The 27549-nt window shown below is 40.5% G+C and overlaps 1 protein-coding gene across 1 annotated transcript; it reads right to left on the bottom strand.

The window, feature by feature from the left end:
• Positions 1-27027, bottom strand: LOC115104891 (tomoregulin-1-like). Its single transcript, XM_029626278.2, has 10 exons — positions 26305-27027; positions 21198-21307; positions 20793-20922; positions 20678-20704; positions 20139-20229; positions 8759-8907; positions 1900-1956; positions 1530-1650; positions 1038-1199; positions 1-732 (listed from the first exon to the last, which is right to left on the bottom strand). Exons 1-10 carry the CDS (start codon positions 26459-26461, stop codon positions 699-701), a joined length of 1038 nt encoding a protein of 345 aa, XP_029482138.1. The 5' UTR covers positions 26462-27027; the 3' UTR covers positions 1-698.
• Positions 27028-27549: the final 522 nt, after the last annotated feature.

The following is a 27549-nucleotide window of genomic DNA, read 5'->3' as shown; positions in this document are numbered from 1 at the left end:
GTTTGGAACACAGATATTTTAATACCACTGAAACGACATCACTAAACACATTTTCACAGCTCATGCAATATACAGAATCTACAATCAAATATGTTTACAACTATTTCATTAACAATAATACAAACAACATCAGAACATCAAAAACAACAAATTATATATAAAAACATTTAAATTAGTACCTAGTGGGAAAAAGTGTTCCATCTCCGGAATGGTATTTTGAAAAGTAACCAAAACAAACTGTACACATCAGCTTATACCTCATTTATAGAAAACTGCATTTGGTATATAGTTGAATTTTGTAAAAACAAAACATAAATAAAGAAGTAAAATGTACTGAGAGAAAGTCACTAAAGCTGAAGCTCGGTGTCCAATGTTTGTGTGCCTAAAGCTACCACCACCACCACCTTGCAAACAATGGATGATCAGATAAAAATAGCTGTCCTTTTTCTGCCCGTTGAAAAAAATTATAATGCAGCAGTCTGACAAAAAAGCAGCAAGAGCTGCAAATGTCCATAGGGGAGAGAAAAATAAGGCCCCATTATAAAAAAAAAAAATAAATGTCCATTCAAAATAAAGAAGGCACAAAACAACAGATATCAAAATGTGATCCATGTGGTGCAATCCAAAATGCATTAAAAAACAAACAGCTACATCATCCTGGATGAAGTCCCAGAGGGAAAATGTCCAAGGTGTTGCGTTTATCTTCGTCCCCTCTGGTTTTTGGGACACCTCCTATTTAAAAAGAAAAAATGAATAACAACAAACTCTACATTTTGACTGCCCCTCAAAGTACAGCGTTCTGAACTGTAGAACTTAAAGAAATATGGAATGAATTACAAAATTAGCATACTATGTATGCATTCACTTTTTTCAAATGACACACATTTGGCATAGCACATTCCATAAGATTTGCAAATTCATGCCACTGTATGTTGTTTACAAAAATGACATAAGCAGATGACATGTTTCTGTCTTTTATAAGCATATCATAAATGTGCTAATAAGATCACATAGGTCATTTTGGAGAACACACCCACCTTGTGAAACACATGACAACGGCGACGATGATGGCGATCTGTACGGCTCCGATGATGGCCGCTATGAGAACGTAGTGGAGTTTCTGTCCACTGGGAACCACGTACAGGATGTTGAAGTCTTGGATCTCCTCACACTGCTGGCCAGTGTAGCCTGAATCACACCTGAGAATTCAACCAACCAGGTAGCACTTAATTTCATGATACAGAAATGACCAGGTGTTCACTGAGAAATGACACACACACAGTAATTACCTGTGAATTAAGAAAAAAAGGCACACAGAGCACATCGCTGCTGTCAGATGAAAACATCCTCTTCAAAACAGAAAAAAACGGTCATATTTTCCCATTAACAAACATACAATTATGAAACATTAGACACTATTTTGAATAAATGTTTACATTTGTAAAAATGTAGTTACAAGGTTTTCATTCGACAGCGACGATATGCAGGTAAGTAATTTTTTTTTTAAAAAGGACACCACATTATCTTACCGGCATGTGGGGATGCTATACTTGATTTCACATTGGCCGTGTTCACAGAAGTTGGCGTAGTCCTCTGTGCAGGGGGTGAGGATCTCTCCATAAGCTCTATCCTCCCCTATGTCTGCCGTGTCTTTAGAGGTAGAAATAAAACCGCGGTCGTTGATGTTGTTTATATACATTTTAATGAGTGAGCTAGGCCTTGTCATCATTTGCAAATCAAATATAACTGAAATGTATCGTCGAACAGAAATATTATTTGCAGTGATGTAACAGCATAACATCACTATTCCCATATAGACAACATGAACCATGGTCTGAGAGATAAATCAACTACCATAACAACATCATAACAGAGTGTGGGAAATGGGAGCAACCTTACCAAAAAGATCAGTCTTGCTTTTGCTACCATCGTCTTTGTCTTTTTTCTGCCCTTTTTCTGAAAACAAGACACATATTTGTGAGTGCAACACAGACATTGCCCAGTATTGCTACAAGGCCCTTTATCTACTTCCCCTTTAAGGGATAGCAGCATTTGAAATGTGAAATAATTCATTAGGCTACCTTAAAAATAGTTTTTCTACTGTAAGAAGTAAAGAGAAATTGAATTGGAGTGACTCGGGGAATCAGTGTTCCAGCTCTTTGTTCTAGGAGTTGGAGAACTGTAATCACAAGGATTATACAACTGGTCATAAGAGGCCTGAAAACTGCCCCCACATTATTTTTATGCCTGGAACAAGCGGTGACGCGGTCACATTATGGTCTCATCCCATTACTCAGTGCTGGCTTGATAGAGATAGGAATGTACATACATTTCAGCTCCACCTCAAGAATAGAATAAAAAATACTATTTTGACTCTAATATAGTACATGTCCAACATTTTCAATTGCAGTAAGCTAGCATCATCATAAAAATACATTTGGTTGATCAACAAACCAGTTATATGATGTGGATTTTGTACAAGTAAGACGCCTACCATTTCTATAACAAATGAATAACCTACAGTACTGTTTACTACATTGGACAAATAAGGCCACCATAGACACAATGTGAGGGGTATGGCGGGTTTCTATGTTGACCAGTCATCGTACGAGGCTGCTGGTAACTCTGACAGACAGTTATTGTAATGCATGCAATCATTTGCAATGCTCATTTGCATTACCAAATGAAACAAATGACAGATAAGTGGTGAGTGGCTGGGTTTAACTTGAGGGGAATTTGGCGTGTTGAGATGTAGGGTGACACAGGCATGCTTCAGCTTCACTGCATTTAATGGCCCTCCTGCAACATTTGGCCAACTGCACCGTCATTAGAAATGCCTCGCAACTGATTTAAGAAGAGATAGACACGTACTGTGCATAGGGGTCACATGACAAATGTTGTTAAAACACATATCAGGCTGTGCACAACAATTACTATCTGGGAATGAATGCAATAACACCATGGTTGCCAATAATATCACCATGGTTGCCAATGATATCACCATGGTTACCAATAATATCACCATGGTTGCCAATAATATCATCATGGTTGCCAATAATATCACCATGGTTGTATACAATGTGAAATTCCATTATAGGAATACTATAGGAATATTGGAACATCCATAACTAGTTATTAGGTTTCCACGGTGGGATGCATTCTATTCAAGTTTAGATTAATGTGATATGTGGGACAAAACAGTTCATTATTTGTGTAAATTGATCTTTTAGATCTAGATTTTGGGACATATTTCAAATAGGGCCATTTTTTGTGTGGTATGGCATCGCAATCAGATAAAGAACTACATTGGAAAAATGGCTTTAAACTGATTTTCTAATAAGAATGGAGACACATTTTTGTAGTTCTCTGACCAGCTGGTTGCCCAATGTCCCTGGGTCATAATAATGTGCCCCAAATCCCAACTGTGTGAGATTGGGGTCATGTTCGCATTGTAACATTAGTGTACAGAAGAAAGAACAATCTCAGTTTTTTAAATTTGAATCTCAAGCATTGTATAACGCTGTTATAAGTAGGTGTGAACCTAATAGACTTAGCTATCACCATGTATAACGCTGTTATAAGTAGGGGGGAACCTAATAGACTTAGTTATCACCATGTATAACGCTGTTATAAGTAGGTGGGAACCTAATAGACTTAGCTATCACCATGTATAACGCTGTTATAAGTAGGTGGGAACCTAATAGACTTAGCTATCAGCATGTATAACGCTGTTATAAGTAGGGGTGAACCTAATAGACTTAGCTATCAGCATGTATAACGCTGTTGTAAGTAGGGGTGAACCTAATAGACTTAGCTATCTCCATGTATAACGCTGTTATAAGTAGGGGTGAACCTAATAGACTTAGCTATCAGCATGTATAACGCTGTTATAAGTAGGGGTGAACCTAATAGACTTAGCTATCAGCATGTATAACGCTGTTGTAAGTAGGTGGGAACCTAATAGACTTAGCTATCAGCATGTATAATGCTGTTATAAGTAGGTGGGAACCTAATAGACTTAGCCATCACCATGTATAACGCTGTTATAATAGACTTAGCCATCACCATGTATAACGCTGTTATAATAGACTTAGCCATCACCATGTATAACGCTGTTATAATAGACTTAGCCATCACCATGTATAACGCTGTTATAATAGACTTAGCCATCACCATGTATAACGCTGTTATAATAGACTTAGCCATCACCATGTATAACGCTGTTATAATAGACTTAGCTATCACCATGTATAATCACCATGTATAATGCTGTTAGTCATCACCATAAGTAGGTGGTGAACCTAATAGACTTAGCTATCAGCATGTATAACGCTGTTGTAAGTAGGGGTGAACCTAATAGACTTAGCTATCACCATGTATAATGCTGTTATAAGTAGGTGTGAACCTAATAGACTTAGCTATCAGCATGTATAACGCTGTTATAAGTAGGTGGGAACCTAATAGACTTAGCTATCACATGTATAACGCTGTTATGTATAACCTAATAGACTTAGCTATCAGCATGTATATAAGTAGGGGTGAACCTAATAGACTTAGCTATCAGCATGTATAACGCTGTTATAAGTAGGGGTGAACCTAATAGACTTAGCTAACAGCATGTATAACACTGTTATAAGTAGGTGGGAACCTAATAGACTTAGCTATCACCATGTATAACGCTGTTATAAGTAGGGGTGAACCTCAATAGACTTAGCTATCACCATGTATAACGCTGACTTATAAGTAGGGGTGAACCTAATAGACTTAGTTATCACCATGTATAACGCTGTTATAAGTAGGTGGGAACCTAATAGACTTAGCTATCACCATGTATAATGCTGTTATAAGTAGGTGTGAACCTAATAGACTTAGCTATCAGCATGTATAACGCTGTTATAAGTAGGTGGGAACCTAATAGACTTAGCTATCACCATGTATAACGCTGTTATAAGTAGGGGTGAACCTAATAGACTTAGCTATCAGCATGTATAACGCTGTTATAAGTAGGGGTGAACCTAATAGACTTAGCTAACAGCATGTATAACACTGTTATAAGTAGGTGGGAACCTAATAGACTTAGCTATCACCATGTATAACGCTGTTATAAGTAGGGGTGAACCTAATAGACTTAGCTATCACCATGTATAACGCTGTTATAAGTAGGGGTGAACCTAATAGACTTAGTTATCACCATGTATAACGCTGTTATAAGTAGGTGGGAACCTAATAGTATAACGCTGTTATAATAGACTTAGCCATCACCATGTATAACGCTGTTATAATAGCTATCACCATGTATAACGCTGTTATAAGTAGGTGGAACCTGTTATAATAGACTTAATCACCAGACTTAGCTGTTATATCAGCATGTATAATAGCTGTTATAAGTAGGGGTGAACCTAATAGACTTAGCTATCAGCATGTATAACGCTGTTATAAGTAGGTGCTATCAGCATGTATAATGCTGTTATAAGTGGGAACCTAATAGACTTAGCTATCAGCATGTATAACGCTGTTATAAGTATCACCATGTGAACCTAATAGACTTAGCTATCAACATGTATAACGCTGTTATAATAGGTGGGAACTAATAGACTTCACCATGTATAACGCTGTTATAAGTAGGTGGAACCTAATAGACTTAGCTATCAGCATGTATAACGCTGTTATAAGTAGGTGGGAACCTAATAGACTTAGCTATCACCATGTATAACTGTTGTAAGTAGGGTGCTAGACTTGTAAGTAGGTGGGAACCTAATAGACTTAGCTATCACCATGTATAACGCTGTTATAAGTAGGTGGGAACCTAATAGACTTAGCTATCAGCATGTATAACGCTGTTATAAGTAGGGGTGAACCTAATAGACTTAGCTATCAGCATGTATAACGCTGTTGTAAGTAGGGGTGAACCTAATAGACTTAGCTATCTCCATGTATAACGCTGTTATAAGTAGGGGTGAACCTAATAGACTTAGCTATCAGCATGTATAACGCTGTTATAAGTCACCAGTATAACGCTGTTATAAGTAGGTGGAGGTGGGTGAACCAATAGACTTAGCTATCAGCATGTATAACGCTGTTTAAGTAGGGGTAAGACTTAGCTATCTCCATGGGAACTGTTAATAGACTTAGCTATCAGCATGTATAATGCTGTTATAAGTAGGTGGGAACCTAATAGACTTAGCCATCACCATGTATAACGCTGTTATAATAGACTTAGCCATCACCATGTATAACGCTGTTATAATAGACTTAGCCATCACCATGTATAACGCTGTTATAATAGACTTAGCCATCACCATGTATAACGCTGTTATAATAGACTTAGCCATCACCATGTATAACGCTGTTATAATAGACTTAGCCATCACCATGTATAACGCTGTTATAATAGACTTAGTCATCACCATGTATAATGCTGTTATAAGTAGGGGTGAACCTAATAGACTTAGCTATCACCATGTATAATGCTGTTATAAGTAGGTGTGAACCTAATAGACTTAGCTATCACCATGTATAATGCTGTTATAAGTAGGTGTGAACCTAATAGACTTAGCTATCAGCATGTATAACGCTGTTATAAGTAGGTGGGAACCTAATAGACTTAGCTATCACCATGTATAACGCTGTTATAAGTAGGGGTGAACCTAATAGACTTAGCTATCAGCATGTATAACGCTGTTATAAGTAGGGGTGAACCTAATAGACTTAGCTATCAGCATGTATAACGCTGTTATAAGTAGGTGGGAACCTAATAGACTTAGCTATCACCATGTATAACGCTGTTATAAGTAGGGGTGAACCTAATAGACTTAGCTATCACCATGTATAACGCTGTTATAAGTAGGTGGGAACCTAATAGACTTAGCTATCACCATGTATAACGCTGTTATAAGTAGGGGTGAACCTAATAGACTTAGTTATCACCATGTATAACGCTGTTATAAGTAGGTGGGAACCTAATAGACTTAGCTATCACCATGTATAACGCTGTTATAAGTAGGTGGGAACCTAATAGACTTAGCTATCAGCATGTATAACGCTGTTATAAGTAGGGGTGAACCTAATAGACTTAGCTATCAGCATGTATAACGCTGTTATAAGAACCTAATAGGTGGGAACCTAGACTTAGCTATCACATGTATAGCTGTTATAATCAGCATGTATAACGCTGTTATAAGTAGGGGTGAACCTAATAGACTTAGCTATCAACATGTATAACTCTGTTGTAATAGACTTAGCTATCACCATGTATAACGCTGTTATAAGTAGGTGGGAACCTAATAGACTTAGCTATCAGCATGTATAACGCTGTTATAAGTAGGTGGGAACCTAATAGACTTAGCTATCACCATGTATAACGCTGTTGTAAGTAGGTGGGAACCTAATAGACTTAGCTATCACCATGTATAACGCTGTTATAAGTAGGTGGGAACCTAATAGACTTAGCTATCAGCATGTATAACGCTGTTATAAGTAGGGGTGAACCTAATAGACTTAGCTATCAGCATGTATAACGCTGTTATAAGTAGGGGTGAACCTAATAGACTTAGCTATCACCATGTATAACGCTGTTGTAAGTAGGGGGGAACCTAATAGACTTAGCTATCAGCATGTATAACGCTGTTATAAGTAGGTGGGAACCTAATAGACTTAGCTATCAGCATGTATAATGCTGTTATAATAGACTTAGCTATCAGCATGTATAATGCTGTTATAAGTAGGGGTGAACCTAATAGACTTAGCTATCACCATGTATAACGCTGTTATAAGTAGGGGTGAACCTAATAGACTTAGCTATCACCATGTATAACGCTGTTATAAGTAGGGGTGAACCTAATAGACTTAGCTATCAGCATGTATAACGCTGTTATAAGTAGGGGTGAACCTAATAGACTTAGCCATCACCGTATACTGTAGCATAGCATAGTGCACGGTCATAGTGAGAATCGATCAACCAATTGGAGTGGGGATCATATTTGAATTGCCCTTCCTGTGTTTACATTTAACATTTAAGTCATTTAGCAGATAGCTCTTATCCATGTATAACGCTGTTATAAGTTGGTGCATTCACCTTATGACCTCCAGTGGAACAGTAGTGCATCTAAATCTTTTCAGGGAGTTATAAGGGGTGGGGTGAGAGGGATTACTTTATCCTATAACCTAGGTATTCCTTAAAGAGGTGGGGTTTCAGCATGTGTCTCCGAACCTAATAGAAGGTGGTGATTGAGCCATCACCGTATACTGTAGCATAGCATAGTGCACGGTCATACTGAGAATCGATCAACCAATTGGAGTGGGGATCATATTTGAATTGCCCTTCCTGTGTTCACAACAGGCATCAGAGTTTGACATTAACTAGCCATCATACAGGTCACTGGCTGTGTAGAGTGATGCAGGGGGAGGTCATCACTTGGAAGGAGGGATGTTTATATTAACACACTACGGATCAGGAATATCAGGACTGGCAACAGAAACACAGAGGAGGATATCCAGGACATTGTATTCAACATGAAGGATGTATATCATCTACACTAAAAATCTCAGTCAAATATAAAATTGTGATTGGTTCTCTTTCCCTGAGACTGTGAAAAATAAACGAAATCAATCGAAAGCCCAGTGTTTTTCCCCCCTGAAATAATCCTCTTTATAATACAATACAATATAATAATGCAGTGCAATGCAGGCTAAATGCAGTATATTGGACATGAAATGACATGTTTCCAAATGACATTTTAAGATGAAAATGTGGCATTACCTGGACATCTCCCCAGATGCTTCACGTCAATCTTCACCTGCTTCAAGCACGATGCCTCTCTTACGTGACAGGGGGCACTGTAGGAGTTTCCGTCTGTTCCACACACCGGGTTGTCATTATGGCCACTGCAGTCAATGTTGCACATGCACCTGGGTGTCGAAGAAAACATTTATATAAACATCTGTTTAATAATCACTGTATGAACACTGCATTAACACTGCATTAACACTGCATTAACACTGCATTAACACTGCATTAACACTTCATTAACACTGCATTAACACTGTATTAACACTGTATGAACACTGCATTAACACTGTATGAACACTGCATTAACACTGCATTAACACTGTATGAACACTGCATTAACACTGTATTAACACTGCATTAACACTGTATTAACACTGCATTAACACTGCATTAACACTGCATTAACACTGTATTAACACTGTATTAACACTGTAGTGGTGTGGGGGCTGTGCTTTGGCAAAGTGGGTGCGGTTATATCCTTCCTGTTTGGCCCTGTCCGGGGGTGTCCTCGGATGGGGCCACAGTGTCTCCTGATCCCTCCTGTCTCAGCCTCCAGTATTTATGCTGCAGTAGTTTATGTGTCGGGGGGCTAGGGTCAGTTTGTTATATCTGGAGTACTTCTCCTGTCCTATTCGGTGTCCTGTGTGAATCTAAGTGTGCGTTCTCTAATTCTCTCCTTCTCTCTTTCTTTCTCTCTCTCGGAGGACCTGAGCCCTAGGACCATGCCCCAGGACTACCTGACATGATGACTGCTTGCTGTCCCCAGTCCACCTGTCCCCACTGGTCCTAGGACCATGTGGCCATGATGCTGCTGTGCTCCAGCTTTCAGTTTCAACTGTTCTGCCTTACTATTATTCAACCATGCTGGTCATTTATGAACATTTGAACATCTTGGCCACGTTCTGTTATAATCTCCACCCGGCACAGCCAGAAGAGGACTGGCCACCCCACATATGCTCTCTAATTCTCTCTTTCTTTTCTCTCTCGGAGGACCTGAGCCCTAGGAACCGTGCCCCAGGACTACCTGACATGATGACTCCTTGCTGTCCCCAGTCCACCTGACTGTGCTGCTGCTCCAGTTTCAACTGTTCTGCCTTATTATTATTCGACCATGCTGGTCATTTATGAACATTTGAACATCTTGGTCATGTTCTGTTATAATCTCTACCCGGCACAGCCAGAAGAGGACTGGCCACCCCACATAGCCTGGTTCCTCTCTAGGTTTCTTCCTAGGTTTTGGCCTTTCTAGGGAGTTTTTCCTAGCCACCGTGCTTTTACACCTGCATTGTTTGCTGTTTGGGGTTTTAGGCTGGGTTTCTGTACAGCACTTTGAGATATCAGCTGATGTACGAAGGGCTATATAAATACATTTGAAATTTGAAATTTGAATTTGAGTATTAACACTGCATTAACACTGCATTAACACTGCATTAACACTGTATTAACACTGTATTAACACTGTATTAACACTGCATTAACACTGCATTAACACTGTATTAACACTGCATTAACACTGCATTAACACTGTATTAACACGGCATTAACACTGCATTAACACTGTATTAACACTGCAACATTATTAAAAGCTCTAAACATACACCATCAACCAAACGGAATCGAATGTGACAACCCAGGACCCCAGTATATGGAGAAAATAACAGAAGATTTGAAAGGAGGACTAGCGGTCGCTAAGGATTCAGATAATTGGGACCCAAATAAAGAAGTCCCCCTTTCAGAAACTACTGGTTGCACAATAACATACCTTTAAAACCAATATGTTTTTCCAACAACTTTAGCATCCCACCAACTTTTTTCCACCTTTTCTTTATATCTGAACAGTGTTGCCGGTATCAAAGCCGAAACTTTTATTTCCGCAAACCGACCTAGCCATGACTGCGAAATAAAGTTCTGCCTATGGCTCAGTATGAAATGTAGCCGTAATACTGAGGCGGCATTGGCGCGCACTATGCTCTGGTTGCTAGGCAGCGCCCGTTGCTACTATCCTCCTGGCAGTTGTAAACTTTGCGAGGCATGTCACCACACACACTGTTTTCTTAACCACAACTGGATGAATCCATAAATAATTACTGTGGGAATAAGTATTACTGAATGACGAAAATACTGGAATAAAGTAGGCTAATGCAATTGAAGGCATCAAATGATTGGTTACTGAAACTCCCAAAGTCATCTAATTGTTATAATACATTTGAAGCAATAGCAACTATTTCAGCACCGTTTTGTGTTGCTTTGAGACAAGTCTGGGGATCAATCAATGTCATAATATTCTCTGTTTGGATATTAGTTCGGCAACAATTAGGCTGTGGAAATGTTAGCTAAGTTGAGGTGAGTGCTGCTCGTGATCACCTTGTCTAGTTGGTTCATTCATTAGCACTGGTCAGAACATTTTGCTAGCATGTTATGTAACTTAACAAGTGGATCATTTTTCTCTTCACTCACAGTCGCTTAGAGGCCTAGGCCTTCTCCTGAGCAAAATCCCGTGTCTTGTCTAAATCAATCAATGTGATTTTGCTTCACTGAATATCCATCTGTATATTTGGTTAATTCTCTGGCTGGGCAGATAAGTGGAGGTGGTATAGCTCATCTATCACTGGTCAGAAATATTTATCATGCTATAATGTAGCCTAAATCAACTGTAGGTCTATCACTGATCAGAAACATTTAGCATGCTATAATGTAGCCTAAATCAACTGTAGGTCTATCACTGATCAGAAACATTTAGCATGCTGTAATGTAGCCTAACTCAACTGTAGGTATATCACTGATCAGAAACATTTAGCATGCTGTAATGTAGCCTAAATCAACTGTAGGTCTATCACTGATCAGAAACATTTAGCATGCTGTAATGTAGCCTAACTCAACTGTAGGTCTATCACTGGTCAGAAACATTTAGCATCCTGTAATGTAGCCTAACTCAACTGTAGGTCTATCACTGATTAGAAACATTTAGCATCCTGTAATGTAGCCTAAATCAACTGTAGGTCTATCACTGATCAGAAACATTTAGCATGCTGTAATGTAGCCTAAATCAACTGTAGGTCTATCACCGATCAGAAACATTTAGCATGCTGTAATGTAGCCTAACTCAACTGTAGGTCTATCACTGGTCAGAAACATTTAGCATCCTGTAATGTAGCCTAACTCAACTGTAGGTCTATCACTGATTAGAAACATTTAGCATCCTGTAATGTAGCCTAAATCAACTGTAGGTCTATCACTGATCAGAAACATTTAGCATCCTGTAATGTAGCCTAACTCAACTGTAGGTATATCACTGATCAGAAACATTTAGCATGCTGTAATGTAGCCTAAATCAACTGTAGGTCTATCACTGATCAGAAACATTTAGCATGCTAAAATGTAGCCTAAATCAACTGTATATCACCGATCAGAAACATTTAGCATGCTGTAATGTAGCCTAACTCAACTGTAGGTATATCACTGATCAGAAACATTTAGCATGCTGTAATGTAGCCTAAATCAACTGTAGGTCTATCACTGATCAGAAACATTTAGCATGCTAAAATGTAGCCTAAATCAACTGTAGGTCTATCACCGATCAGAAACATTTAGCATGCTGTAATGTAGCCTAACTCAACTGTAGGTCTATCACTGATCAGAAACATTTAGCATGCTGTAATGTAGCCTAAATCAACTGTAGGTCTATCACTGATCAGAAACATTTAGCATGCTGTAATGTAGCCTAACTCAACTGTAGGTCTATCACTGATCAGAAACATTTAGCATGCTGTAATGTAGCCTAACTCAACTGTGGGTCTCTTATTTTGCCCGAGCAACTCCAAAAGCCTGCAGAGTTTGTGAAATATAAACACGAAATTCACATGCTGTTGAAAATATACAACAGATATACAAAACGTGGATAATAAAAGCATGGGTTCAGTTTCAAAATATCATTTTTTTATATATATATATATATATTTTTTTTTTTTTTTGCATTTTCCAATTAAGAACATTCAAAACAAAAGTGAAAAGATATTAGACAACGATAGGACAAAGTGACAGTATCAGACGAACGTAACAAAAATAAATTATAATTATAATTATATAAACAAACATACAATAATTAAAAAATAAAAAAAATAACAAAATAACGAGACATTGGATCACCTGCCGTAGGCTACATATTATACATTACGTGTGAAACATTATGTGAGGATTATATATAGATTCAATCAATGAGATGTGGGGGGAGATTCTCCCTATAGTCAATAAAAGGTTGCCTAATTCTGTAAAATGTCTTTAACTTATTCCTCAAGCAGTAAGTGATTTTCTCCAAAGGGATACAACTATTAACTTCCGAAAGCCACATTGCAACTGGCAGGGAGGAATCCAATTTCCATTTCAAGGCAATACATTTCTTGGCAATCGCTAGCAATATTTCTGTTAGCTTTATAGTATGGCTTTGCCTAAGATTGGTGTTAGTAAAGTTACCCAGTAGACAGACCTCCGGGTCTAAAGGGAATGCAACCCCGTGAATTGAGGATATAGTATCGCATACCCCCTGCCAGAAACCGTGTAGTTTTGAACACTGCCAAGTGGAATGGAGGAATGTTCCTTCATCTGAGCCACATCTAAAACATAGGGAGGAGATATCAGGGTTGAACTTGTGCAGTCTAGATGGGGTGATATAGAGCTGATGGAGGAAATTAAACTGGATCAGTCTGTATCTGGAGTTCAATGTGGATGTAACCCCATCCCTGCATAGGTCACTCCATAGATCCTCATCAAGATCAATACCCAGATCTTTCTCCCATCTAAGTCGGGGTTTATCTAGCCCAGGCAGTGTTAGTCCTGACATAGGAGCATTGTAAACACGGGAAATGGTCTTGAACAGTGGTTGGTCTGCGTGGCAGAGTTGTTCAATAGGTGACATCTTAGGTAGGTTCCATTTTCCCTTGAGAGTCACCCTAATAAAGTTTCGTAGTTGTAGGTAGCTAAAGAAGTCCCTGTTAGGCAAGTGGTATTTCTGTTTCAGCTGATCAAAAGACATAAGAACTCCCTCCTCGTAACAATGTTCCAGAAGAGTGATCCCCTTATCAGACCATGGTCTAAAGTTACTATTCTGGAAAAACATAGGGATCAATCTATTGTTCCATAAAGGGGTTTTAGGGGAAAGGAATCCCCCTCGTCCGAACAGCTCATGCAGTTTGCACCATGCCAGGACAGAATGTATGATTAAAGGGTTGTCTGTGATGGTTTTTATAGATTTTCTGTCCCATTTGTAAAACAAATCTGCCCCAGTGTCATCATTTACCTCAAGCTTTTCAATGTTCAACCATGAGGGAGAGGGACCATTGTCAAACCTCTGAGCCAGAAACCTAGACTGTGCAGCCCAGTAGTACATTCTAAAATTGGGGAGGGTTAAGCCCCCTTGACTGTAATCAAGGGGCAGTTTATCCAGGCCAACCCTAGGGGTTTTGCCGTGCCAGATAAACCGTCTGGTCAGCTTGTCGAGAGAGGGAAAAAAATGCTGCGGGAACAGGGATAGGGAGAGATTGAAACAGATATAGAAATCTGGGCAGGACATTCATTTTAATTACATTGATTCTACCCAGTAGAGTGAGAGGTAAGTCCATCCATTTACAAAGGTCAACCTCCACCTTTTGCAACAAACTGGCCAGATTGAGTTTATAGAGGTTGTTCAGATTACCATCCACCATTATGCCCAAATATGTGAAGCCCATAGGCGACCATCTGAAAGGAAACTTGTGCTTGATGGTATGATGGTCAAAGACAGACAACGGTAAGATTTCGCTTTTATCAAAATTGACCTTATATCCAGAGAAAGAACTATAACACTGTAGTAGGATCTGCAAGTGAGAGAGGGAGTGTTCTGGGTTTGTTAGAAATAAGATAAGGTCGTCCGCAAAGAGTGATAATTTATGGGTATGGGGGCCCACCTCAAAGCCATGTATGTCAGGGCACGTTCTAATAGCCTCAGCCAACGGTTCGATGGCGAGGGCAAAGAGGTGGGGGCTAATTGGGCAACCTTGTCTGTTCCCCCTATAGAGAGGGAAAGAGGAGGAAGTAATCCCATTGGTAGCAATCCTAGCTTTAGGAGATTTGTAGAGTGATTTTATCAAATTTACAAACACGGTACCTAAACCGAACTTTTCCAAGACGCGGAAGAGGTATGGCCATTCAACCCTATCAAAGGCCTTTTCAGCGTCGAGGGAGACTGCGACACTAGGTATTTTGTTTTTGTTAGCAAGGTGAATTATATCAAAGAACCTTCTGAGATTATTGGAGGACAATCTATTAATTATGAAGCCAGTCTGATCTGGGTTGACCAACAGGGGAAGACATGACTCCAGTCTCTTAGATAGCATCTTGGTGACCTGTTTACAATCTGTGTTAAGGAGAGAGATTGGTCTATAGGAGGCGCACTTTAGCGGGTTTTTCCCTTTCTTGTGGATTACAGTAATCACTGCTTGAGAGAAGGACTCTGGAAAGCAGTTGTCTTCTCTGGCTTTTTTAAGTACCTCCATAAGGTAGGGGACCAACAGCTCCCTAAATTCTTTATAGAACTCTGGAGGGAAGCCATCCTCCCCAGGAGATTTATTAGAAGGTAAGGATTTAATGGCCTCCAACAATTCAGGAACTGAGAAGTGTTCACTCAGGCGCTCGCTGTCTTCCCCTGACAGGCATGGGAGGTTGAGAGAGGAGAGAAAGGAGTCTATCTCTGATAGATCATCGCTTGATTGGGAAGTGTAGAGGTCTTCATAGTATTTCTTAAAAGTATTATTAATTTCAGTAGGGTTGAAAGATATCTCTTTAGTAAGAGTTTCTATGGCATTAATTGTCCTCTTACTTTCCTCTGCTTTCAGTTGCCATGCCAATACTTTGTGAGCTTTCTCTCCAAGCTCATAATAACGCTGTTTTGATTTAGTGATGGCCTTCTCAGCTTGATATGTGTTCAGAATATTATATTTAAGTTTTTTATTTACCAAAAGCCTGTATAGATCTTTAGTCGGGCCTCTTTGGTAGGTTTTCTCTAGCTCGGAGATTTCAGATTCAAGGGCACTCAGTTCCGCACCGTGTTTTTTCTTCAGCCCTTTAGTATAGGAAATAATCTGTCCCCTCAGATAGGCCTTCAATGTGTCCCAAAGAATTAAGCTGTCAGGAGCAGAGGGTTTGTTTGTCAAAGTAAAAATATTGATCTGCTCTTTGATGAATGCACAAAATTCAGGTTGCTTTAGAAGTGTAGAATTTAGTCTCCATCTATATGCTCCATTTACCTTGGTAGGAATGGAGATTGATAATACCAGAGGAGAATGGTCACTAAGCAATCTGGGGAGATACTCGACATCTAACACTCTATGAAACAGTTGTCGAAAGTAAAAAGTGATCTATGCGTGTGTGTGTCTTGTGTGGGTGTGAATAAAAAGAGTAGTCCCTATCCTGTGGGTGCAACTGTCTCCAGATGTCTAGTAAATTGAGATCTTTCATGAATGACATGGTGAGCTTGCCGGCTTTGGTAAGAAGTGAGGGTTTATCAGAAGACCTATCAAGAACTGTATCTAAGCAAAAATTTAAATCTCCTCCAACCAGTAGCCATCCTGGTGGTGCTTGAGCAACCTGAAGGAAGACATTCTGAATAAACATATGGTCATCGAAGTTAGGAGCATAAATATTCAATAGGGTCCAAGACTCTGAAAACATATGCCCCTGCACCAAAACAAACCTGCCAGAGGGATCAGAGGTGGTGTTGTTGACGCAGAAGGAGATTTGTCTACTTATCAAAATTGCAGTTCCTCTTGCTTTGGAGTTAAAAGAGGATGCAAAAACTTGTCCTACCCATTCCCTCTTCAATTTCTTGTGTTCACTGGCTGTAAGATGTGTTTCTTGTAAAAACACAATGTCAGCCTTTAATTTCTTAAGGTAATCGGGCTGTTAAGACCTTTTACGTTGAATGTGACATATTTTAGTGGATTAAGCATAGGTTGGGTTTCAAATATGTAACTGAATAGAAATCTATCATATGCAGATAATTAGGAAATGTTTCAACTTTGGTTTGAGCACAAAAGTGACCTGTGTGTCTCTTTAGGAAGGAAACAATAAACATAGAAAAAAGGAAGAAAAAAATAATAAAAATCCCACCCACCCCGATTGTCAGACTAGAACAACAGTCCCAACAATCAAACATGAATACACTTGTAGAGATACGTTGCTGCTCGCTTTCCATCTTGCTCTTACTAGCTAAACCTTGGCGTAAACTAAAACCTGCGAGCTCTCTAAATTGAAAACAAACGTTGTGAATAGATATTTATGGCTGAATATTTACTGCCCACGGTAAGGGATGCTTGAGTCTCGTTTAGTTCGAAAAGATTAACATAAACCAAAAGCTAAATGAGGGGGAAAGCAGTGGGCCTAAACCCACTTATTGCTTCGCCCAGTAGATATGGACTAAACCAAAATATACTCTCCTGTAAATGTCATTTCATTTCATACAGAACTCACCCCGGGAAGATACGGTTAGTTGAAAATGTACAAATCAATTAAAGTGCCAGCTATTGGAGATACCAGCAGTTCAATCCGGATAGCAGAGAAAACAAACGGAACTGCATTTCATCCCCCATGAGAGACCGCAGCCCTGGCTCAGACTTCAGCAGTACTGTATCTCAGTTCTTTGAGTAGTCCACTTGTCATTCCAATCTCCTTTGCATTAGCGTAAAAGCCTGTCAACTATGTGTCTGTCACTTCTCCTCTCTGCACAGACCATACGGTGCCTGCCACCCTAATCTGTTGAAGTGGAGTTCCAGTAGCCTCTGGCTTGCGGCCAACAAGGCAGAGTTCATCTCCGCCTTTGCACTACTGAACTTTCATCCGCGCAGGGTGAATGAGGTAGCCAAGCTTAACATCCTTATCATTTATCGCCCTCCAGGTTCCTCGAGAGTGATGTTCTTCTCCTTCAGTGCTTTGGCTACCTTTGGCAGGTCTGAACTGACCTCATCTTTACTAGATGCTTGCCTCCAAGTCTCCGACCACTACCTTGTATCCTTTTCCCTCTCGCTCTCATCCAACACTTCCCACTGGTGAGATCCGCGCTATCATATCTGGGAAAAGGCTGACCCTCTTTCCATCGATGGTGATGTCCCCTTTGGCTCTGCCTGCAGTATCTTCTCTGTCTTGGAAACGAGGAACCTGATCCTCCCCCTCCCGCTCCGTGGAGCTCTTTGGAACCTGATCCTCGTTTCAGGATGGCTCATGCCCTACCCTGGGGCTCATCTGGCCGGGGTTTGCCCGCTTGACCCTATCCCCTCCTCTCTTCTCCAGCGCTGATGTTCTGTGGGGCGATCCCTCCGATGTCAACAACTACAGACCGATTCCCAGTGGCTTGGTGATCCAAATCAAGTTGATTATGCCTAGGACCTCCGGGATCCATTGAGTGAAGAAACGGACCGATTGGTACCACGCCCTCGCTGTCCTCTTTCAATCCCACCACACGGATATTACTACGTCTAACTCTGGTTCTCCATCTGATCTACCTTGTTTTTGAGGTAGGCATTGTCCTTTTGCAGTTGTGTCAAGACCTGGTCATGTCTAGCGATGGTATCTTCAACTGTGCTAATGCGCAACTCTGCCTCAGTCGTTCTCAAAAGGAGATCATTCATCGAGGATTTCAGGTCATCAATGGAAGAATGGAGTTCAGACGATTTCTTATCGATTTTCAGAGAAAGACCTCTGTTACCATCCTGAATTTCCCGGAGGAGAGTAGCCAGCATGTCGGCAGGCTCGTTGTTGATTCCCGTTATCTTGGGAATCAACAACGTTTTGGTCGTCCTTCTTGCCTCTCGGTCGGAGGTCCATGGCTCTTTAGGAAGGTAAGTACTTGACAATTTATCAGCCGATGTTAGAATATTGTTTCAACGTTGTTATTTAGGTAAAAATATAATAACTTTGAAGAGCTCGGTTTGTCAACGTCTGCTCAGCTCCGCGGCATCAGGTGCTCCCCTCAAAATATAATTTTTTTAATTTATTTGACAGCAGTTCCACATGCTTCTACACCTGCATTGCTTGCTGTTTGGGGTTTTAGGCTGGGTTTCTGTACAGCACTTTGAGATATCAGCTGATGTACGAAGGGCTATATAAATCAATTTGATTTGATTTGATTTTGATTTGCTGTGATGTAAGTTGTATGTGAAAAGTATTATTTGTATTTTATTCTGTTATATTTCATTATAGTCTTAGCCTACTGTAAAAAAAATATGTGTGTTTACTGTGATCAGGGTAAGTCTTGTCTGTTTAATGAACTAAATAACTATTGATTTCCTGTGCATTGATACAGCCATGTATCCTATAGGATGCACAGACCAGTAACATAATAAGTAACATAACGTAATCCAGGCACTTGTCATCTCCCGTCTGGATTACTGCAACTCGCTGTTGGCTGGGCTCCCTGCCTGTGCCATTAAACCCCTACAACTCATCCAGAACGCCGCAGCCCACCGCAGCCCAACCTTCCCAAGTTCTCTCACGTCACCCCGCTCCTCCGCTCTCTCCACTGGCTTCCAGTTGAAGCTCGCATCCGCTACAAGACCATGGTGCTTGCCTACGGAGCTGTGAGGGGAACGGCACCTCAGTACCTCCAGGCTCTGATCAGGCCCTACACCCAAACAAGGGCACTGCGTTCATCCACCTCTGGCCTGCTCGCCTCCCTACCACTGAGGAAGTACAGTTCCCGCGCAGCCCAGTCAAAACTGTTCGCTGCTCTGGCCCCCAATGGTGGAACAAACTCCCTCATGACGCCAGGACAGCGGAGTCAATCACCACCTTCCGGAGACACCTGAAACCCCACCTCTTTCAGGAATACCTAGGATAGGATAAAGTAATCCTTCTCACCCCCCTTAAAAGATTTAGATGCACTATTGTAAAGTGGCTGTTCCACTGGATGTCTTAAGGTGAACGCACCAATTTGTAAGTCGCTCTGGATAAGAGCGTCTGCTAAATGACTTAAATGTAAATGTAAATGTAACATAATTCAACTCAAAATATGCCATTCTAATCTTATAAAAATCTATTTTATTAGTCTTATAATGTTTCTTAGGACCTGCCTAAAACATAATGGATTTCTTTGAGTTGGTGTATAATTAATGGATTTATTCAAATCCACCACATCAGCCCATGTCGAGTCACACTCCTAAACGTGCCGGCATGTGCACGGGAGATATAAAAAGCTTTTCCTGGAAAGGATGAGGCAAAAATGGGCCTGTATGAATTGGGTTCTAAAAAACATTGCCTGATTTATTTTATAGGCAACATACAGTGAAGTCTTTCTGTAAAGGGTATAATTCCAGAAGAAAGTACTCACAAGATATCCTCAGAGTCCACATCACATTCTGCTCCAAACTTGCAGGTGCCACATTTTGTAGGCTTTTTCCCTCTGCCTGATCCTTCATCATCTGTAGGAAAGGAGTAAAACAAAAATGTGCTGTTAGCTGTCAACAAAGTTAATATTGTTGCATTAGTGTTTGATTTGCAAAGCTTTTCTTTTAGCAAGCTCTTTCTGTAACATTGTAACATGGTTTAGCAAGCTCTTTCTGTAACATTGTAACATGGTTTAGCAAGCTCTTTCTGTAACATTGTAACATGGTTTAGCAAGCTCTTTCTGTAACATTGTAACATGGTTTAGCAAGCTCTTTCTGTAACATTGTAACATGGTTTAGCAAGCTCTTTCTGTAACATTGTAACATGGTTTAGCAAGCTCTTTCTGTAACATTGTAACATGGTTTAGCAAGCTCTTTCTGTAACATTGTAACATGGTTTAGCAAGCTCTTTCTGTAACATTGTAACATGGGTTGGCAAGTCCAACGTATTAAAGTGAAGCAGGAACAAGTTACAGAACAATACCTCCGTCGCCTGATCCGGAACTGCCATCTGTGAGTTAGAGCATAGAAAATGAGTTAGTTTCAGCTTCATCTAAATGAGTAATAACGTGATCAGTCTGCTGCATCCTGACACTCACCAGTAGAGCAGGCCCCTTCAGAGACCTGTGATATGGACTTCTGCTGCTTGCACGCTGCTCTCCTCATGAAGCACTCGTTCTGGAAGGTGTCTCCGTTGGACCCACAAACAGAGATGTACTTCTTAGAGCACTGGAACACAACGGGTAATGGTAGGGTGTTAGAGTCACTGAACCATCATAGCCTAGACCTAACAATTTCTGAGGACAGAAACCTGAAAGCGCACATAACATTTTAAATGCCCATAGACTTCAGAAATCATTTATAAACAAACGCCATGCTAACGGATGGCAAAGGGTTGTGCCACATTTGGATAAGCCATTCCTGCTTGCTTTCTTACTCATGGTGATGGCAGTCTTATTTCACAACAGAGAACATGATAGCATCTTTCCCACTGTGTTACTTACATGGAACTGGCAGACACATTTCAGGTCAGGCCCGTTCTCTCGACAGGTTCCCCCATAACGACATGTTACAGCATCACACACTCTCAGGTCACTCTTCTTCTCAGACGCATCTGTAAAAAATAAAGGTGTTCTGATCAGCAAGGCAGTGAAATACCATTATTTTACAAAGAAATAAAGTAGAGATATATTTTCCAGTTTACAATAAAACCATCTAAATATTTTTGACAATGTATCTAGTGTAGTCTACTAGTATCCATGTGATATAGCTTTTCTCTCTTTGAGAATAACATATGAATAATTGAGCCTAAACTCTTTTTTTACTAAGAGTATATGAAATAGTGTGAAACCCTGTATAGCTATGCTCGTATAATTCATGTTCCAAAACAAACCCTCAACTTCCCACTCACATTTGTACACAAACACAGTATTTTCCCTCATTTGTATCTTACCTTAAATACAGTTAGCCTGGATTCCAAATCAATATGCTTTGTTTCACCATGAAACTGAGTAAATCAGTTAGGATTCCAGGCTAAAAATCCAGTATGAACCAAAGTTAATTAACTCCTGGCAACTCAAGAGTTCACGGACACTCCTTCCACTAATGACTTTCATCACTTGTATGTGCTCCAAAGCCAATAACAAGCTTCCCCTTTAGCCAGAAATATACTTAAACATATCTCATACTGGGCAGTATTTGTCAGAGGAAGAAGCCAAAATCAATGGCACTAAAAGAGCGAAGATGCGGGTCGTTAGCAGCACGTAGCCACCGGACTGCTTCACCACAACACATCAATAGTAGTAATCTCATCACTTCGTCAATATAACTGGACTGAGAAATTTAGCCACTAGTCATTCGGACCATTTGGCCCTCATTTACAAATTCCTTGGCATTACATGATCACGGGAGTCCAAAGCCAAGTACGATCAACAGGGACCTAGATAGTTGAGCAGAAAAGATTGGAGGAGAAGGCAATGTGAGAATCTTTCATCGGGAGCTGAAGCACATTATGTGTAAGAAGCATCACTGATAGGATTGATGAGGATTTCAGGTAGCAAAGGTATGCTTACCAGCACAGAGCCAGGTATGCTTACCAGCACAGAGCCAGGTATGCTTACCAGCACAGAGCCAGGTATGCTTACCAGCACAGAGCCAGGTATGCTTACCAGCACAGAGCCAGGTATGCTTACCAGCACAGAGCCAGGTATGCTTACCAGCACAGAGCCAGGTATGCTTACCAGCACAGAGCCAAGGTATGCTTACCAGCACAGAGCCAGGTATGCTTACCAGCACAGAGCCAGGTATGCTTACCAGCACAGAGCCAGGTATGCTTACCAGCACAGAGCCAAGGTATGCTTACCAGCACAGAGCCAGGTATGCTTACCAGCACAGAGCCAGGTATGCTTACCAGCACAGAGCCAGGTATGCTTACCAGCACAGAGCCAGGTATGCTTACCAGCACAGAGCCAAGGTATGCTTACCAGCACAGAGCCAGGTATGCTTACCAGCACAGAGCCAGGTATGCTTACCAGCACAGAGCCAGGTATGCCATCACAATGTGAACGGAATGATGTGTTACGTAATCCTGATATTTAGTGAAAACAAAGCCAAGTGCTGTACAACCGGTAGGCTTTCAGTAAACTGTTTAATTCCCCCTGTTGACATGCAGTTGCAGTACATTTAGTTTTTTCCCTAGCTTTGATAACTACAGCAGGAGTGGGAAATGATTGTTGTACTAGATCTACTCTAGGTTCATGGACACCCTGAGGGAGAGTGTTTGACTCTGGAGGAAAGGTAAACACAGAGTTGTAATGGAGGAGTGAGAAGGTCTTCCCAGCCTTCCAGGCAGGTTGGACAGCAGCCATTTACATCCTCCTGGGGTCAACAGCGTTATCTCCTAGCCTTCCTATCAACTGGCAGGACATTGGAAAAACCCCTGGCATGTGAGTTTTAGAGGGTGGGGGTTGGGGGGGGTGCAGAGAGAGCGAGGAAGAGAAACATAGGAGAGAGGGAAAGAAAGAGAGAGAGAGAAAAGGAGAGGTGATGGGAATGGAAGAATCCTACTGCACTGAGGTTTGACCTGAAGTTCCCTTCTGTTCTCGTTGCCAGTCCCCATGAGAGAGAAACATTTTCAACACATATGATCTGCAATAGGAGCTTTGTGTTATCTTATTCCCAAGAGTCTTATTCCCAAGAGTCTTATTCTCAAGAGTCTTATTCCCAAGAGTCTTATTCCCAAGAGTCTTATTCTCAAGAGTCTTATTCTCAAGAGTCTTATTCCCAAGAGTCTTATTCCCAAGAGTCTTATTCCCAAGAGTCTTATTCTCAAGAGTCTTATTCCCAAGAGTCTTATTCTCAAGAGTCTTATTCCCAAGAGTCTTATTCCCAAGACCTTCTCTGTAAGAAGAGGGTCTAAAACCAGGAAGGCAATAGTATGCTGCTATTCCAATAGCTTGAGACAGGTAAATGCGCCACAGGGTCTAATAACCCAACCTTTGAACAAATGGGAGGCAAAGTAGTTCCAGGCCAAAGATTATCATCAGCCATTCCTAACAATTAGCTCCTCCTCTCAATAGACCAGTCTGTTACTGATAGGCAGTCCTGTGTAGCTCAGTTGGTAGAGTATGTCACTTGCAACTACAGGGTTGTGGGGGACCAGTACAAAGAAATTATGAAAATGTATGCTCTCACTACTGTAAAACGCTCTGGATAAGAGCGTCTGCTAAATTACTCAAATGTAAAAATGTTACTCAAGCAATGGTCCCAGTCTCTGTTATAAAGGCAGCTATCCCCCATCTCAGTCACCCTGTACATGAAGGACTATTGACCAAATGGCTAATTTCCTCATTAAAGTCACGCCCTGGGGGTCCTGAAGCTAGACCATTTAAATACGGGTCCTGACCTAAAACTCCTCTGTAATCAATGAAAGAGCACCACTGTATAGGATCAGAAGTCTTCAAAACACTGCAGTAGTCAAGAGAGTATTTAAAAGCATTTCTCCACACCCGCAATAACATCTGCTGCACACGTGTATGTGACCAATAACATTTTATTTTATTTGAGCAGGACCAGGCCTAGAATTCAGTCAAACAGCATTGATCCTGACCAGCACTATAGAAGCATTAGTAATGTAAGTATGGTAATTATTGCTGTTTTACCAATATTTGTTCTTCAGAGACATTTGAGTCATTTAGCAGATGCTCTTATCCAGAGCGACTTACAGTAGTGAATGCATACATTTTATTTCACTGGTCCCCCGTGGGAATCAAACGGACAACCCTGCTGTTGCAAGCACCATGCTCTACCAACTGGGCTACAGCAGAGCAGCAGTGCAGGTTCACAACAACCATGCTTCCACTGAATTCACCCAATCAATGCATGCGTTGACAAATCAAATCAGTGTGTCTCAGTGGAAGTGGGGAAATGCCACAATTCACTGTGTTTAAAGGGACAGTTAACTCCAAAATGTCAATTTTGTCAGATATTTTTTAGAAGTAGTCTAATGTCAGGTCAAGCTTAATCCACATCCCACATGATCAGTTGTGTGACCTAGATCCAGCTAAATGCCTCAACCTGAAAATGATTTAAAAGATAAACACACTGAAAAAAAGGCAGGAAATATGGTGCTTGTATTTTCCATTAAATTCTGAAAGGAATTTTACCCTTTATATCTGGGAGATTTATGGTTGCTAAGGTCACATCTGCTATGGGGTTTTCTGAGCCTGATCAGCACCCAATTATAGGTTGTTTTCATGAGCAGTGAAGAACAACCAGGACCACAGGGAAAAGGAATGGCTCTGTTTATTGAAGGAAGTGAATCGGGTGAGTAGCGAAAGTAAACAAATAGCTTAACATGAGGAAAACAACGACAATTGGTTTTATCAGGAAAGCTACGCCGACATGCTCTTCTTTATAAATCGTATACTTTGAAATGAAAAGTAAAACCCTAGGTTACTTAACGAATACCATACATATAGGCCTCCATTAAAAACAGATGCCATGGGAACACTCAGGGCAAAATATATCCACATTGTGTTTCCATTCATCTCTAATGTCATCAAGCATAGGCCAAACCATAGGTCAAATCTGGTTCTTCTCTAGATTTATTCCTAGGCCACTTTAATAAATGGAACACTAGTCACTTTAATAATGCCACTTGTATAATGTTTACATATCTTGCATTACTCATCTCATACGTATATACTGTATTTTGTACCATCTATTGCATCTTAGCCTATGCTGCTGTCATTGTTCATCTATATATTTACATGTATATATTCTTATTCCATTACTTTACTTAGATTTGTGTGTATTAGGTATCTGTTGTGGAATTGTTAGATATTACTTGTTAGATATTGCTGCACTGTCAGAACTAAAATCACAAGCATTTCGCTACACTCTCAATAACATGTGCTAACCATGTGTATGATTTTGATTTGATTTAGGTTACTGGCATCTGCATTGCTTGCTGTCTGGGGTTTTAGGCTGGGTTTCTGTATAAGCACTTTGTGACATCTGATGATGTAAAAAGGCCTTTATAAATAAATGTGATTGATTGAAAGTCACACTGAATGTTGTCTTCCATCCCGATCATCCTGATGGTGGAACCCCACCCCCCAAATTGACCAATGATGACACTGTATACAAACAAAAGTCATTACTCCTAAGCAGGAAACTGAGCACTGGCAGTTTCCATTTAATAATGAAACACAACCAAAGAGAGCAGCACAATCCAGGGTGGGGTTCACAGATGGAAATTATTTCCCTGCATGCACCTCATCGGAGGGGACAGATCGAGGCATCCTCCAAATACACATAGGCCTATCCAATCTAATTTCTCAAAAAACATGCATTGATCCACAGTGATTCCGCTTATGAAGCAGGGCCACTCAGTGCCGTATTTCCGACTAATTCAGACTAAGTGAGCATGATGTTCTTTGTCTGCTGGTCAAGGATGCCCAATTACCGAGCAGCGTTCATTCAGCAAGGAGAGATCTCCAGGGTCCTATGTAGCAAAAACACATAAAGTGTTTGATAAACCCAAATTATTTCCCTATAAGAACTTGTTTTGTCAAAGTGAACTGATAAAGTAAATGTGTTGATACTCACCTAGGCAGCCCTGGCCTTTTCCCGAGACACATTCGCTGCTCTGAGAGTATGAAGCTTGTGCTCCAGGCAGTGTAGAGACGGCCAAAAGGCAGAGGACCAAGGAGAGAAAACGGCCTGCCGAGGGTCCGTGAGATGAGAGCGGATATCCTCTGGACATGATGCTTACAATGCTGTGTAGAATGGGCACACTGTCGTTTCCTATGTTTCCTAACCTATGCTTTTTTTAAATTGCAGAAATATTTCAACGAATCCACCAGATGTGTATGGACACCCAACGAACAAAACGCGATGTTATTTGCAAACGGTTTCACCCACGGCTAAAAAAAAAGGTTTCATCTCCAACGCAGAAAGGGGATTTTCTCCCAGGATAGCCATAGAAAAAACACCATTATCTCGGACTTTAGCACACAAATTGCATAAACCAAATGTCGGGTTGACTCTACTGGCCGCTCGACTGACCGCGGTACAGATAGGGTGTGCGATCATGGGCTATTTTGACTGTCGCCTTTACCTTTGACGTGCTTGCCTTTCTCTATTTTATCCCAGCGGAAAATATCCCTTGTTAAAATGTCCCTCCTTCATCAACACAATCCCAGCAAAGGCGAAAATATATTGTGTTGTTGTAGCAATTTACCCAGACAATGTCCTAGTGAGGTTTTGTGTATCACCATCAACAAAGGACTTCGGTGAAGCTTGGGGATCACATGACGCGAGACCACCCCCATCATTGAAGCACGCTTTGCGATGGAGGGGCAATATAACCCCTTATAAATAAAATATGTGTGGGGAGGGGATTCCGATTGTACCCTGGAAGGACACGTTATAACGCGACAGTTACTAATCCTGTATAAAGCCTATCACCTATGACACAAAGACCACACTTTATTTTGTTAACATTGAAATGAAGACAATTAAGCCTAAAGAAATTATAAGTATTACAATTCTTATATAAAAAAAAATATCTTCAAATGCAGGCCTTATATGTGCTCTTTTACACAGATCAGAAGGGTAGCCGGAGAATACAGATATACATTTTACCAATCCATGTTCAATTGATTATTTCCAAGTCATGTTATTCTTAACAAATGATATCCCAGATTCACAATTATACCATTTCTAAAAAGCTTTACATTCTAAACATGGATTATTATGGCACTGTCTTTAAATTAAAAACACTGATTATTATGGCACTGTCTTTCAGTAGCAGAAACCTTCCGGTTACTAGTCCAACGCTCGAACCACTAG

The sequence above is a fragment of the Oncorhynchus nerka genome, linkage group LG22 (assembly GCF_034236695.1).
Source record: "Oncorhynchus nerka isolate Pitt River linkage group LG22, Oner_Uvic_2.0, whole genome shotgun sequence".
NCBI lineage: Eukaryota > Metazoa > Chordata > Actinopteri > Salmoniformes > Salmonidae > Oncorhynchus > Oncorhynchus nerka.
Note: the sequence above shows the minus strand (reverse complement) of the source record. Positions and strands in the feature narration are given on the sequence as shown.